At 43.5% G+C, this 12,490-nt stretch overlaps 1 protein-coding gene across 1 annotated transcript in view; it reads right to left on the reverse strand.

The window, feature by feature from the left end:
* The window catches only part of AATF (apoptosis antagonizing transcription factor), a 39,653-nt gene extending 27,163 nt beyond the window's left edge, over window positions 1–12,490 (reverse strand). Inside the window, 4 exon segments of the mRNA XM_037371112.1 lie at window positions 7,965–8,102; window positions 8,744–9,160; window positions 9,821–10,009; window positions 12,389–12,490. Of these exon segments, the coding sequence (XP_037227009.1) occupies window positions 7,965–8,102; window positions 8,744–9,160; window positions 9,821–10,009; window positions 12,389–12,473 (829 nt within the window). The 5' untranslated portion in view covers window positions 12,474–12,490.

Here is a 12,490-nt window from a genome sequence, read left to right on the forward strand (position 1 = left end):
CTCTCAATGGCACAGGATCATTACAGTAAAATTTCTAGAAAAGGCTCCAATTCATTCATTTATTTCAGTTGAGAGAAAAGTCTTCATTAATGTCAACAGGCTTTGGCTCAGTCCCAAAAGGAGTTGAATAGATTCTTCATTAGATCAGAGAGGAAAGGTGAAATTTGGGGACACCTGCATCCACATCCATTTAAATCAAATTCAACCCTGCATGAATCGACAAGCATGATGTTTTTTGTATTCATAAAGTGTCTAGACTAATACAATTCAATTAAAATGAACTACCAGTTTTAAGTGGGCTAGATCTGATCACAATAATTTACACTCAGGCTTGAAACTCAGTTCTGCTGTCACACATTTGTGCAGGCTCCCAGTAAAATCTTCAAAGCAAGAATATATTTAAGTCCATGATCTTGCCTAGCACCAATTAATCCTGTAACTGCTCTGTGCCTCTGGAAACTGTGTAATCTCCCTGTGCCTCAGTTCCTCCCCCACTCCCCTGTGACACCTACCCTGCTCTGTACTAATGCATTATCATCTCCAGATGTACGTATGGATGCATTTTAGTTTTAAAAGTAATCCACAAATACAGATGATAACAAAATTATCAGTGAATTATTGGCAGCCGATTCCTGCAGGCTTCTCCGAAAAATCCGGAGCCTGTGTCAACAAAGCACATTTCATCTGACAGCTTTTCTCCTACCAGATGTGTAAAACGACAACCAGGTGCAGCCAAGGAGCGAGGCAGAGGGTGAGCCCATCAGACAGAGCATGCTGCACAAGTGGAGAGGAGGATGCGTAGAAGTAAACAGGTTCTCCAGTACCTAAAGCAGGCTTATCTTATTCAAAGTTAGTCAATGCTTAATGAGCTTCTTCGACATGACTTACCTGGATGTTGTACAGAATGTAGTTACTACTTTTTTTAAGGACCAGGAATCAGAGGAACAGAACCCAGCAAAAATCCTCTATTAAAAAGACACTGAGAACCAACAAACAAACATACACTGAAGAGATACTAAATAGAATCTCTCCCAGTGTTGAGTCCCTTTTCAGCAAAATATTACAGAACCAACTCAGAAGAAAAGAAAGATACTAAGTGTTAAGCATTTATACAGCAATGTTTAATATGCAAGAATGTAAAACCAGAAAACACATGGCATCTTTGGAGGTCTCCTGCTGGCAATGAATGTAAGTGGGATTCTTAATCACATCCTTAAGAGGCCTCATCCACAAATGTGCTGTTCAGTCACAAGCCACAGATATTTGTCACGGGAGCAGTTAACCAACCTGGCGTACCAAGAGCCCAACTCAGGCAATTACTAGAAAGGTCCACACAGCTCCAGGTGGAAGCATAGTCCTTTGCCAGCACTCTGGCTACAAATGCACCTATTTCCCCCCCCAGAAACAGACTTTTCTGGGTCAGGAAAAGTGTTTGCCTGGACCTCACATTACAGGAATAAAAAAGTCAGCATCTCCTTCATCTCCCGGAAGACAACAAATGCCCAGCCTTGTGCAGTCCCAGGCAAGTCCTGCAAAGTTCTGGAAGTGCTCCTTTTGGCTCTACTTTTTAATAAAACAGGATTAAACAGCAACCTCCAGCTAGCTGCACCTCAGACACGTAACACCTTAAGGGTAACTAATAACTAAGCAATATGTAATACAATTTATCCAGCAACTGACTCTGAGCTGAAGAAACTGGCTATGGTAAGATTATTCATATAAGGATTGCTTCCTACAAACTTTCCACATAGCTCACACTCGTTTCCCTTGTTTCATCTTTCCACATCTTTCTTTTGAATAAATTTTCTTCACAGCACCCCATTTAAAACACATGTTGAAGGATGTAAAAGTTGCACGCGGTCTACCATTCTGCAGTCCACACTCAGTATGGAGAAGGAAAGGCAGGACTGGGAACCACTGTTCAGGCAGCAACTGCCATTTCCTATTTCAAGGTGTAATTGCACCCCTAGAGCGGCCACAAAGAAACACGCTATCTGCAACACCATACAGGCTGCAAGGAGCACTGCTGGTAGGATACTGGTCTCCATCACTGCATTTAACTTATTCCCAAGAGGCAAGAATGCACTATTCTACTGTCCTCAGGCCCTGGTGCAGTCTGCTTCTAGAGCGAACAAGGTCACGGGCTGCAGCATCGCTCATCAGCCTGCTGTGCTAACTGCAGCACTCTTCAACGCCCTGACTCCAATACAAGCTCATCTCTTTTGTGAGCCCAATGCAACAATTCTTCTGGAGGAATTTCAAAGGGGATACCACAGAAATGCTCTGTAATGGGGGAGACAATGTTTTTTCTGGATAATGCACCCTCCTTGGACACAAGGAACACTGGTATTGTGTTCCATGCATGGATGCAATGCCACTAGCTCGCAGCCACAGAGGATGTCCATGGATGAATCGTCTAGGGTAACATCACAGTCATCAGGAAAATAAGACCTAGCTGACTACAGGGAATACAAATCAAAGTTCAAACATCACTGTCAGTTAAGAAAAGATGCACAAATTTCAGCAGAATTTAAAAAGCTGTATACAATTCTGTATCTATTAGCAGTAGACAAGGCACTGTGCTGAAAAGTTCAGGCCGCTGCTAGGCAGAGCTCACTGCTGCTGCTCCATTAAAACATTAATAATCCAAGCAGGTTTGGGGATAATGGCCTTGCAAGCACATGGAGCATTTAATTTGATTTTTTTTTTATTTGATTCACTTTATTCAAGTTTATTTTCTTATTGATCACAAACCTTTGTATAACTTCTCCACAGCTCTACAAAGTGTAAATAACAGTTAATTTTTGTTGTCCCCACTTTCTGTTCCTTCAGCAAGCAAATCCATTCTTACAGACCCTGCATATCTACTTTTACCAAAACCAGCATTTTCTCCATTTCTCCATAACAATTTATCTCGAGCTTATGCTGAAAAATAGAAATGCAGGATTCCAGTATTTTCTCTTAATCCACTGACAGATTAAGTCAAAGCAAAAAACCAACCAACCAACCAACAAAAAACCACAACCACACAAAAATTCAGCCAGTAGTGTACATTTCAGGGACCTATTGAACTCTTGGAAAGTGAAAGCATATACATATGAAAACATATACAACTACTCGTCCCTCTAAAGTCTTGCGATTTCCACCAGCATCTTGCCTTCCGCAAGATCCTCACCCGAGTTCCCCTATGTTTTTAACTCCTCATCTTGCCAACTAAAAACTTAAAATAACATATTACACTATTTAAAAGCTAGATTTCCCAGCTCTTTTTGTGGAGCATAAATTACTAGTCACTGAAAAATTCCCAGCTTAGTATTTTTAACCAGAATTATAAAGAGAAAGTAATTAAAATAGCAGAAACAGAGCTACATGACTGTATCGGGAAGCCTAGCTACCCAGGGCACATAGAACAATAGCTTCTAGCCTTTCTCGATTGAGAGATACCATTTCTTAAAGCTCCTGCTGCCCCCCTGCCCCCCAGTTAGCTGTGAGGGTTTTGTCACTGTATCAAGATTTAACATAACAAGCCTCATACCTAGGAACTGTTAATTCCTGACATTGGATGTGGCTTCACTAATGTTGCTTCCACCTCTTCTTTGGCTCTTTCTTGCCCTTGAGGTAATTTTTGGTGACATTTTCATGAAATCCACTCCTAACCTTCCTCCCCCTTGAAAACATACACAGAAATATGAATGGCAGGCATGCAATCTGTGCAGAGACACAGCACAGAAACTTGCACCTTGCACTCTTTTTCTATGTAAATAATGCAAGGATCCTGCGGGAACATGCCAGGGATTGGAATTTTTAATTAATGGGTCTCTTTAATGTGCAAATCAGGAGCAGATTGCAAATTCTGACTTGCATTGATTATGAAAAACATTAATTGAACGTGCAAGACCCCAAACAGAGGCAACATCTCAAGCCCTGGACTAGACTGGAAGATACGGTGCAAGAGAATACAAATGTATCTTGGAGAAACAGACCACTCCAGGCAGCAGCATCTCAGACACGTAAGCTGTGGGAGTTCACGTGTGCAGTGCATTAAACGTTAAACATTTGCACCACATTCCCGCATTCAGCGCACAGCCACTGTGATTTCAGTATTAAAAACCATTCAGACTTTCTCCATGGATGCAAAACAGAAATAAACATGAGCTCCATGACCACAGTTCGGTCTCCAATTTGTATGTAAAAAGGGGTGACAGAAAAAAATCTGGAATATAATTAAAGATTAAAAAAAAAAAAAAGGAAAGAAAAAGTAAGACAGTGCAAACAAAGCAATGCTGTCTCTTTAAACAGAAATTCATCCTATATAAATTATGGCCATAAACTTTTCCTGCAGTGCAGCCTAATTAATTCTTGTTCTATACACAAAGGGAAATGCTGGGTGACAAATGGGTGTGAAGCCTGAAAGCTGCCAGGTCTGCAAAACATTTTCTACTTCAATTTATAAGCAATTTTGCAGTAAATCATCCACCAGAACCTGAGATCTCAGGAATCCAAGACTGTCCAAAGCACACTGTATCATTTGTTTTTTAAAAATTATTTCATAAAAGATTACAAAAATAATAAATCAAACACTTGAGGTTTTGTAACCTCCAATCTCAAAATTTGGAAAACATGCACGACCTTACCATTTTCACTCAGATCTGGCTTTAAAACTGCAAATTCTGTTGAGCATTGCCGTCTACTCTTTAACACAATTATACTCAAACCCTCAGGGAATTTCCCTACCACCACTGGCTGCATCAAGGGTTGTCACAAGTGGGAGATACCAAAGAGGCAAATACTCGAAGGACCATTTTCCATTTCAAAAAATTCTTCCTTCCTGTGAGCATAGAGCAGAAATTTCATGAGAAATGGAAGGACTTGGGATAAGTCACTGAAAGCATTTGGGGCAGCTTTCAACGACATGCAAGGGACTTGTCCAGGGCCTCAGAGAGACCTGGGTGCCAAGACCTGTCCGTGCCATCCTGCCTTCAGCTGGCTATAGTGTACACCCAGAGTCAGGACTTTTGGCACCAAATGCTTCGTGCAACTTGAACGCGAAATCATTTCCATGTACTCCATGAAGGTGACTGAAAGCACGCCAAATGTATTTTCTGGATTTGGAAAGAAGTGCTGAGGCTTCCCTGAAAGAAGAGTATCATCCAGTCCAAAACAGTGTCAATGTCACGATTATCTCAAGATTCAGTACTTACGAAGTCCTCTCTTCCACTCATCTTTTAAACTTTCTCCTGCACAGTTCTTCTAATTTTTCCAGCCTGAGGAATGGGATCCTACCCATAAGCTGGTAATGCAACTGGGATGAGAACTCAGGAGTCCACAAATGTTCACCCAGCCCATTACATCACTGTTCAAAATCGAGTAAAAAAAAATTTGTTTTTATAGAAGCCACTACACCAAACCACTTGATCAGCTAAAAACTAAGACTTTTACTGGAAGGTGATTTATAATAAGTGAGATTTTTTTTCCCCTTCTTGTAAATCGAGGTGCATCAATTCATGAAAGAACTTTAAATGTATCATGATGTATATTTTCAGAAAGGACTTTGTTTCACCTCCTGAACCAACAGGTCACAGCCCTGTTATCCAGGCAGAAGCTCTGTGAGTGACAATGTAACACAGCTCAGACTGCCCACCAGGTAAAGCTCTAGCTGTCGATTGGACATGAGTCCCTCTCACAGCGCCCAACACAGCAAACTGAGAGAAATGGGTCCTTGCCACGTAACACCAGCTACACCCCCTAGTCTTTCATAAGATCTTCACATATAAGTTTACTCCTTATTTCATGTTTGGCACTTTGTAACTTCTGCAAAGAGCATCTTTGCAAGGCAGTGAAAGGTAGCTGCACTGGACAATAGCGTAGCTTATAAAAAATTACTATTTATTGTAACCTACTTTATGTAGAGTTCCAGATTTAATTAAAATATAAATATATAAGTAAAAGAAGGAATATAACTTTCGTCCCTTAGAAAGCGCCACAGAACACTAAACAAGTGCAGTAGTAGAAGAATGTTCCTACATTCATTATTTTCTGGTCTGTCAGTCCGAGCACTTCCTCTGCTGAATTTGCACAGGTCCATCCAGCTTTATTTTCTTGCTGTCTTTACAGATGAAATACAGAACATGAACCCAGGCTACCAGAAACATCAGAGTGTACCAAGGCAACTTTCCTGTTCAGATTATGAGAAGAGGGTGGGCAGGGAATCACTGAGCAGTTATTAACAGTGGATTTTCCTTTAGTGTTCTGGACAACTGAGAGATTAGCCTCTCTGCTGTACCGTGTACAGTATTATACTCCATGTTCTTGGATGTATTTTGCTTATGGGAAATATCAAAATGTCAACCATTGTTTCTGTTAAAGGTCTTTAATGATATTGCATTTTAGACCTGTAATGAAACATGGTGCTCAGTGCAGTTTGTAATGCATCTCATTAAATACATTAATAACATGTATTTCACTGAAAGGTCAGCTTAGTATTGTTGGGAGTTTGCCTTTCTTTCTTTAATCATTTCATTTAAAGCAGCAGAGCTAACTTTAAAATATAAACTATCTCATCTGCTCTAACTGCAGATAAGCTGATTAGCTGCCATGTTCAAATCAGGCGTAAGCTGTAAGACGAGTCAAAACTTGGTGTAGGGGCAAGATTCAGGGTCAAGTTCAATGATTGTGGAAGTTCCTAACCCAGTTTTAAGATGACTTGTGCCAGCCCAGGCCAAAATTTCTCCACGCACCGGTATCGCTACAGCATGTACCGACTGGCACGGTGTGGCTGAGTGGATATACAACCACAGCCAGGCAGATGGCCCCAATGCACCTCCGGCCTTTAACATGAAAGGCTGCAGGCACCACTATGGTGTTTCCTACCAACTGGTTCCCATAAGGGAGCCTCTCGTGACGCTCCCCAGGGTGCTCACCTATGGGGCTCAAACGTTGTGGGAAGTCCACAGTATCTCAAGATTGGGAATGAAGAAATAGAAGTGGAAGGGATAACCACCCTGGCAAGCTTTAAAATGCTACTGAGCTTATCTTTATAATTCACAAATCACTGGAAGAATATCCTATGAAGTTCATTAATTTCTGATCAGTGTGATCAGAAAAAAGAACAATCTGTGCTCTGTAAATACTGTCATCTGTCTGGGTTTTGACAGAAAATAACATGTCAGGGAGGAATGGGCACCAACCGATACCTGAAGTAGTTAGCATTTATTCCTAAGGATAACATACCAGACATTTATCTCCCTGTGGATTTCCTTAAGACTAGAAAAAAAGGCGTCCAATCCTAAAAATTAAATAGACCCACAACACACTTTTATGGGGTTTTTGACTACTTTGCACTTATCAAGTGGAGCATGCACACTGTATTTGCCATATTGGAGAATCGAGTACAAATTTCATCAGTTTGGTATCATTAATAGTAATCCTAAAAAAACAAACAGAAGCAGCAGCTCCAAGCTGAAAAGATATTTGCTGTTGATCAAACAGCACAGGCCCTCTCCTTTGTGCTACATTACTCCTGGTTAGGGCAAATCTTTGTATTCACTGACCCAGCACAAGATTGGTACCACAAGGTGTCTCTGGACAAAGAAGCATCCTAACGCGGCACCCAACAGCAATAACCAAACCTATTATTTCTAAGATAGAGCACAAACCAAATTTGATAAGCAAGCTAGAAATCACAGCAGGACTTGAGCTGAGACTAACCAACAACACGTAAGTGATGACAGGCCACCAGCAGAGATCAACTAGGCATATACGCACACGGGTGACAGGAGACATTTTCTTTGGGGTAGCAAACAGTTTTTGGTTTCTGTTTGCACAGTATCTAATTAATGTTTAAGGCAATACAAACCAACAGCTAATACTAAAGACATGCAACCCAAAGCCCTCACTTTCCCCCACAGGCAAAACATACTGGCTACAGCAGTCTAACCAAAGTAGAAAGGTTAAAGAATTCTTACAGTTCTCGACGGCATTGTCAAATTCTTGTCCACCTTCCTTTCTGAAGATTGGGTAGGTATCTGGCTGTGGAAGCCGGTTGACTGTCATGAGTGCCTTCTGCATCTTGATTCTCCCTTCCAATAATTGATCCCACAGTGCTTCATAACAAAAGAGAAAATAAAACAATTATTCAGCAAGCCAAAGCATTTGCTCCTTCTGAAGGAGCTGCTGACTTAACAGCACAGGCCCTCTCCTTTGAGCTAAATTACTCCAGGTTAGGGCAATTCTTTGCATGCGCTGACCCAGCACAGAATTGGTACCAGAAAACGTCTCTGGACCAAGCAGCATCCCACCCTATGGTCCTGACTGCAATTCTCTGATCCATCCCTTTGTTTTACTGTTAAAAGGACATTCTGCAAGTGGAAGTTTGATAGTTTAATAGGACAGATAGGAAGAAATTGCATTCAATATTATATTTTGAAAAGAAACAGAAGCAGTATCAGCATCATTGCACAGCACTACTAGCGTAGGATGTCCCCATCCCACAAATATATTCAGTACTGGTTCAATTAAGCCAGTGGATAAATGCACTTCATAACATGAGATTTTGCAGCAGCAGTGACATCAGCTTGCACAGCAGATTTGGCAGAACATTTGCAAATGACTAGGGCTGCTGTAGCATGCACATGCAATATGCTAACAGCATGTTAACATGGTGAAGCGGTTCCTAACATGGCCAGTTTCTATAGTGTCAGCAAGGTGAAAGTCTTGTCAAAACACAAAGCAAACATGCACAAACCTAGCTGGTTCCTCACAGCTTTTCCCTTTTCTACTTCTTCATCCTCTTGTCCTTTCGAGAATGTCATCACACCCCCATCATCTTCACTGTCTTTGGTTTCCTTTATATCAATGTGGTTTTCACTCCCATACTCCTCCTCCTCACTTCCTTCTTCCATGCTGGAATCGTCATCATCTTCCCCTTCACTGCTTCCTGTATCATCCATCCCCTCTGTAAATTTCTCAAAGTCTGTGATATTCTGGAAACTTAACTTCGATGCCTTAGCCTTGACAGACAGATCTGTCTCCTCATCATCTTCCAAGTCATCCTCCTGGTCACTGCCAGCACTGCTGGGCTTCTCCTTTGTTTTAGTGCCTAAGCTGTCATCCTCTTCTGAATCTTCGCTGCTGCTGTACCATTCATCTAATGCTTCTTCAGCTAACAATTAAAAGGGAAAAAAAATTATTTGCTTACCAGCAGAATGTGCCACTTTTGTAGGATGCATCATCAATAGCTAATGGTTTGGGCTACTTGAGCTCCAAATTCCATTTTATTTGGGTATGATGCTACTCTTTGTTTTGGCTAAAAAATGGAAATGCAAGGCCATATTCACAAAAAGATCTCAGCTCACATTTTCTGCAGCCACGATTAGTAGATCCATGGCTCAGCTTTCCCACTAAACAATGACATGATAAGCAAACAACATGGTCAGAATTTGCTATATGCATTTTTAATATAAGAATCTGTATATACTTGCAGTCCCCAAGATATATTGGCTTAAAAATGGGAGCTGTTTCTTTTCCTCCACACAATGTTCAGTCAGTGCATGAACCTCACCTTAAACTTAGTCACACTCTTTCCTCAATTTATAGAAGTGACCTCCTCTTTAGGATTTCCCTTTCCCTCAGGCCAAAAAATACAGCCTGAATTCTGGAAAGGCACTTCAAGATGTCCAACTTCATTGTATCTGTTTATTGCCCTGTAATGGGAACCTTAAGTTTGTCGCCTCAGTTCAACAGACAGCACTAGCTCAGTTAACATGCCAACATCGAATTTTGATTAGTCTGTTGAAAAGGGGAATGAAATGAGATTTCTTACCAGATCCTTCTTCAGACAGAGCATCACCCCAGAGTTCTTCCCTCAAAGCTTTGCGAGACGTAGCCTTTCCACTGTACCTTTTATCAGCTTCCAAGAGAGATGCTGAAACTTTTTTTCGTATGTTACCAACAGGCAAAATGTCATCTGCAGTTTCATCCTCAAATTTGTCAATCACTTTAGCAACTGTAGCTGTGGGGAAGAAAAAGAGAGGGAGGGGTGTCTAAACTGAAGAGAGCTTCAAATTACAAGTCGCTGCAGGAAGGGGCCACGGAAAACTCCTCATGCGCTACAAACAAACAGGTGAGCTGGGGGGCAACACGGCCTCACATGAAAGTCTGATTTTTGGGTTTTGAGAGGGAGCAAAGCTCTTTCCTGCTGGGCAAAGGAAAGCCAGTACACTAATTTTCTGCAAAGAGGGAAAGGTTGCTGGGGAATCAAAGGCAGAGAAAAAGCCTCAAAGCTGGGTTTTGTGTAGATCAACACCAGCCCGGCCTAGGAACCACTGAGGAAAGTAACACTTCAGACTTAGCAGAAGAGATAAGACAGCTCTAAGGGTATTTTCCAGAAAACATCTTGTGACCTCTCTGCAGCCAAAGGTGTTCTCCCACCTGACAGGTTAATCTTTGCAGGAGAAAGGGAGATGTTAACGGACCAATTTAAACGCCCCTCTCAGTACTCTGGACTGCTCTGTCTACACACTTGGTACCACAGGGCTCACCCACAATGCAGAGATTGATGTTTATTAACAAATGCCAAAAAAATCCTGCTGATTTTTTTTTTTAATGAATATTGCCTACATTTACACTTTCTTCCCTGACTCCTCTTTATTTCAAAGAACGCATATGAAGTGCTGAACAACCTAGACTTATCTAAGCCCTTCCACGGATTCACAAGGGTCTCATGAGAAGTAGAGTCCTCCAGGTGAAGGGCTCAACGAAGCTGGAATGCCTTCACTCACTTCACGCTTACAGATTAAAAGAGGCAATTCAGATGCACTTTGACCTCTTGCTATACATACAAGCCATATAAATATGTCAACATTTTAGAAAGCCTAAACAGATAAATTAATTTCACTGTGGTTATTAATCTCTTTCATACCCATCTTCTCCAAGACAGAGGAATAGGACAGTCCAGCAAAGAAAACACATCATACTGTACTCCCTCCCTATTTTCATTCATGTGCAAGACACTCTGTATGCAAAATTACAGGGTTAGCTTTGTTCAACCAATTGAGTGATCCAACTGGCTGAACATCGCTAAGTGCTCTTTTAATGTGTGTTTGGAAATGTTAATGCCTCACATACAGTGTTTACTTGAAGCAGAAGCAGGGGGAAAGGAAAAAAACCTCCTGCTCATAACCAAAGCAACAAGATCTGGTCTAAATATTGTCACTCCAGGTACAGGAGGATGGTGAGATGCTCAGCACCAAGGAATGACCAGGCAAGAGGGGCAGATGCAGAATGACCTGTGACGTTCGACGGATCTTCTGGCCTTCTCAGTCTTGGCACCACTAAAATCACAGAATCATTTAGGTTGGAAAAGACCTTTAATATCACCAAGTCCCACCGTTAACCCTGGACTGCCAACTCCACTGTTACACCATGTTGCTAACACTACATCTACGCCCTGTATGAAGTCTGAAACTAAACTGTGATTACTAAAATGGGAAAAAGCCTTTGCTAACTACACTAATTTCCTCAGGGGTTACTAAAACGTTGCTTGCAAGATACTACTGCTCTCATATATGCTTGTATAGCAGAACCAGGGTAGCTGGCACAATGTTTACCACGACTTGTGCCTCGCACCTCCTAAAGCCAGGCGCTGCCTGCATGTGACGGTGAACTGGCTATCTCAAGAGGCGAGGCACCAGCCTGGAAACCTCGAAGATGACACCGCCACCTACATGTCACGGGGAACGGGACGAAACGTCTCAAAAATCACAACTAAGGCAAAACGAGGTCGATTAAAAATGTAAATTGACAACTGCTCACTGGCAAGTGTCAAAGGACACAGGTGCGGTGCGCTGCGGCCTGCTCGGGGCATGGGGTGTGCCGAGGGGGCTGCCACCACGCGCCGCGCCCCAGCGGGGGAAGCACTCCTGCCCCGGCGCTGTGCCTTTATGGCTCTTTCCCTGGCAATTTCCAGCCGGATCCACTCCCCGGTCTGGCCCCGCACAGCCTGGCCTGCTGGGAGCCTGCGTGGTGCTGAGGGGGCACCAGCCCCTGAGAGAGCCCCGATCCCCGAGGGAGCCCCCTGAGGGAGCGCCGGCCCCCGAGGGAGCCCCGATCCCTAAGAGAGCGCCGACCGCTGAGGGAACCCTGGCCCCGCCGCAGCCCCACTCCCGGGCTCCTGGCGGGCGGGGGCGGCCCGGGGCTGGGGGCGCAGCGGGGGGAGCGGCCCCCGCCCGCGGCTGACAGCGATGGAGGAGGCCGAGGGGCTGAGGGGGCCCCGGGCCTGGGCCCAGCGCCGCCGCGGCACCACGTGCGGCAGGTCCTGGCGGCGCCCGGGCCGCCCCAGCCCGCCCCCGCCAGCCGCGGGCGTTAAAGCCTCCTCCCAGACCTCCCTCACCTTCCTCCGCGTCGTCCTCGGGGTCGCGCAGGCTGGGCCGGGGGTCGAGCAGCTCCTGCAGCTGCTGCGCCAAGGGCGCCGCCATCTTCTCACGGGAGGGCG

This window comes from Falco rusticolus, chromosome 1, assembly GCF_015220075.1.
Source record: "Falco rusticolus isolate bFalRus1 chromosome 1, bFalRus1.pri, whole genome shotgun sequence".
NCBI lineage: Eukaryota > Metazoa > Chordata > Aves > Falconiformes > Falconidae > Falco > Falco rusticolus.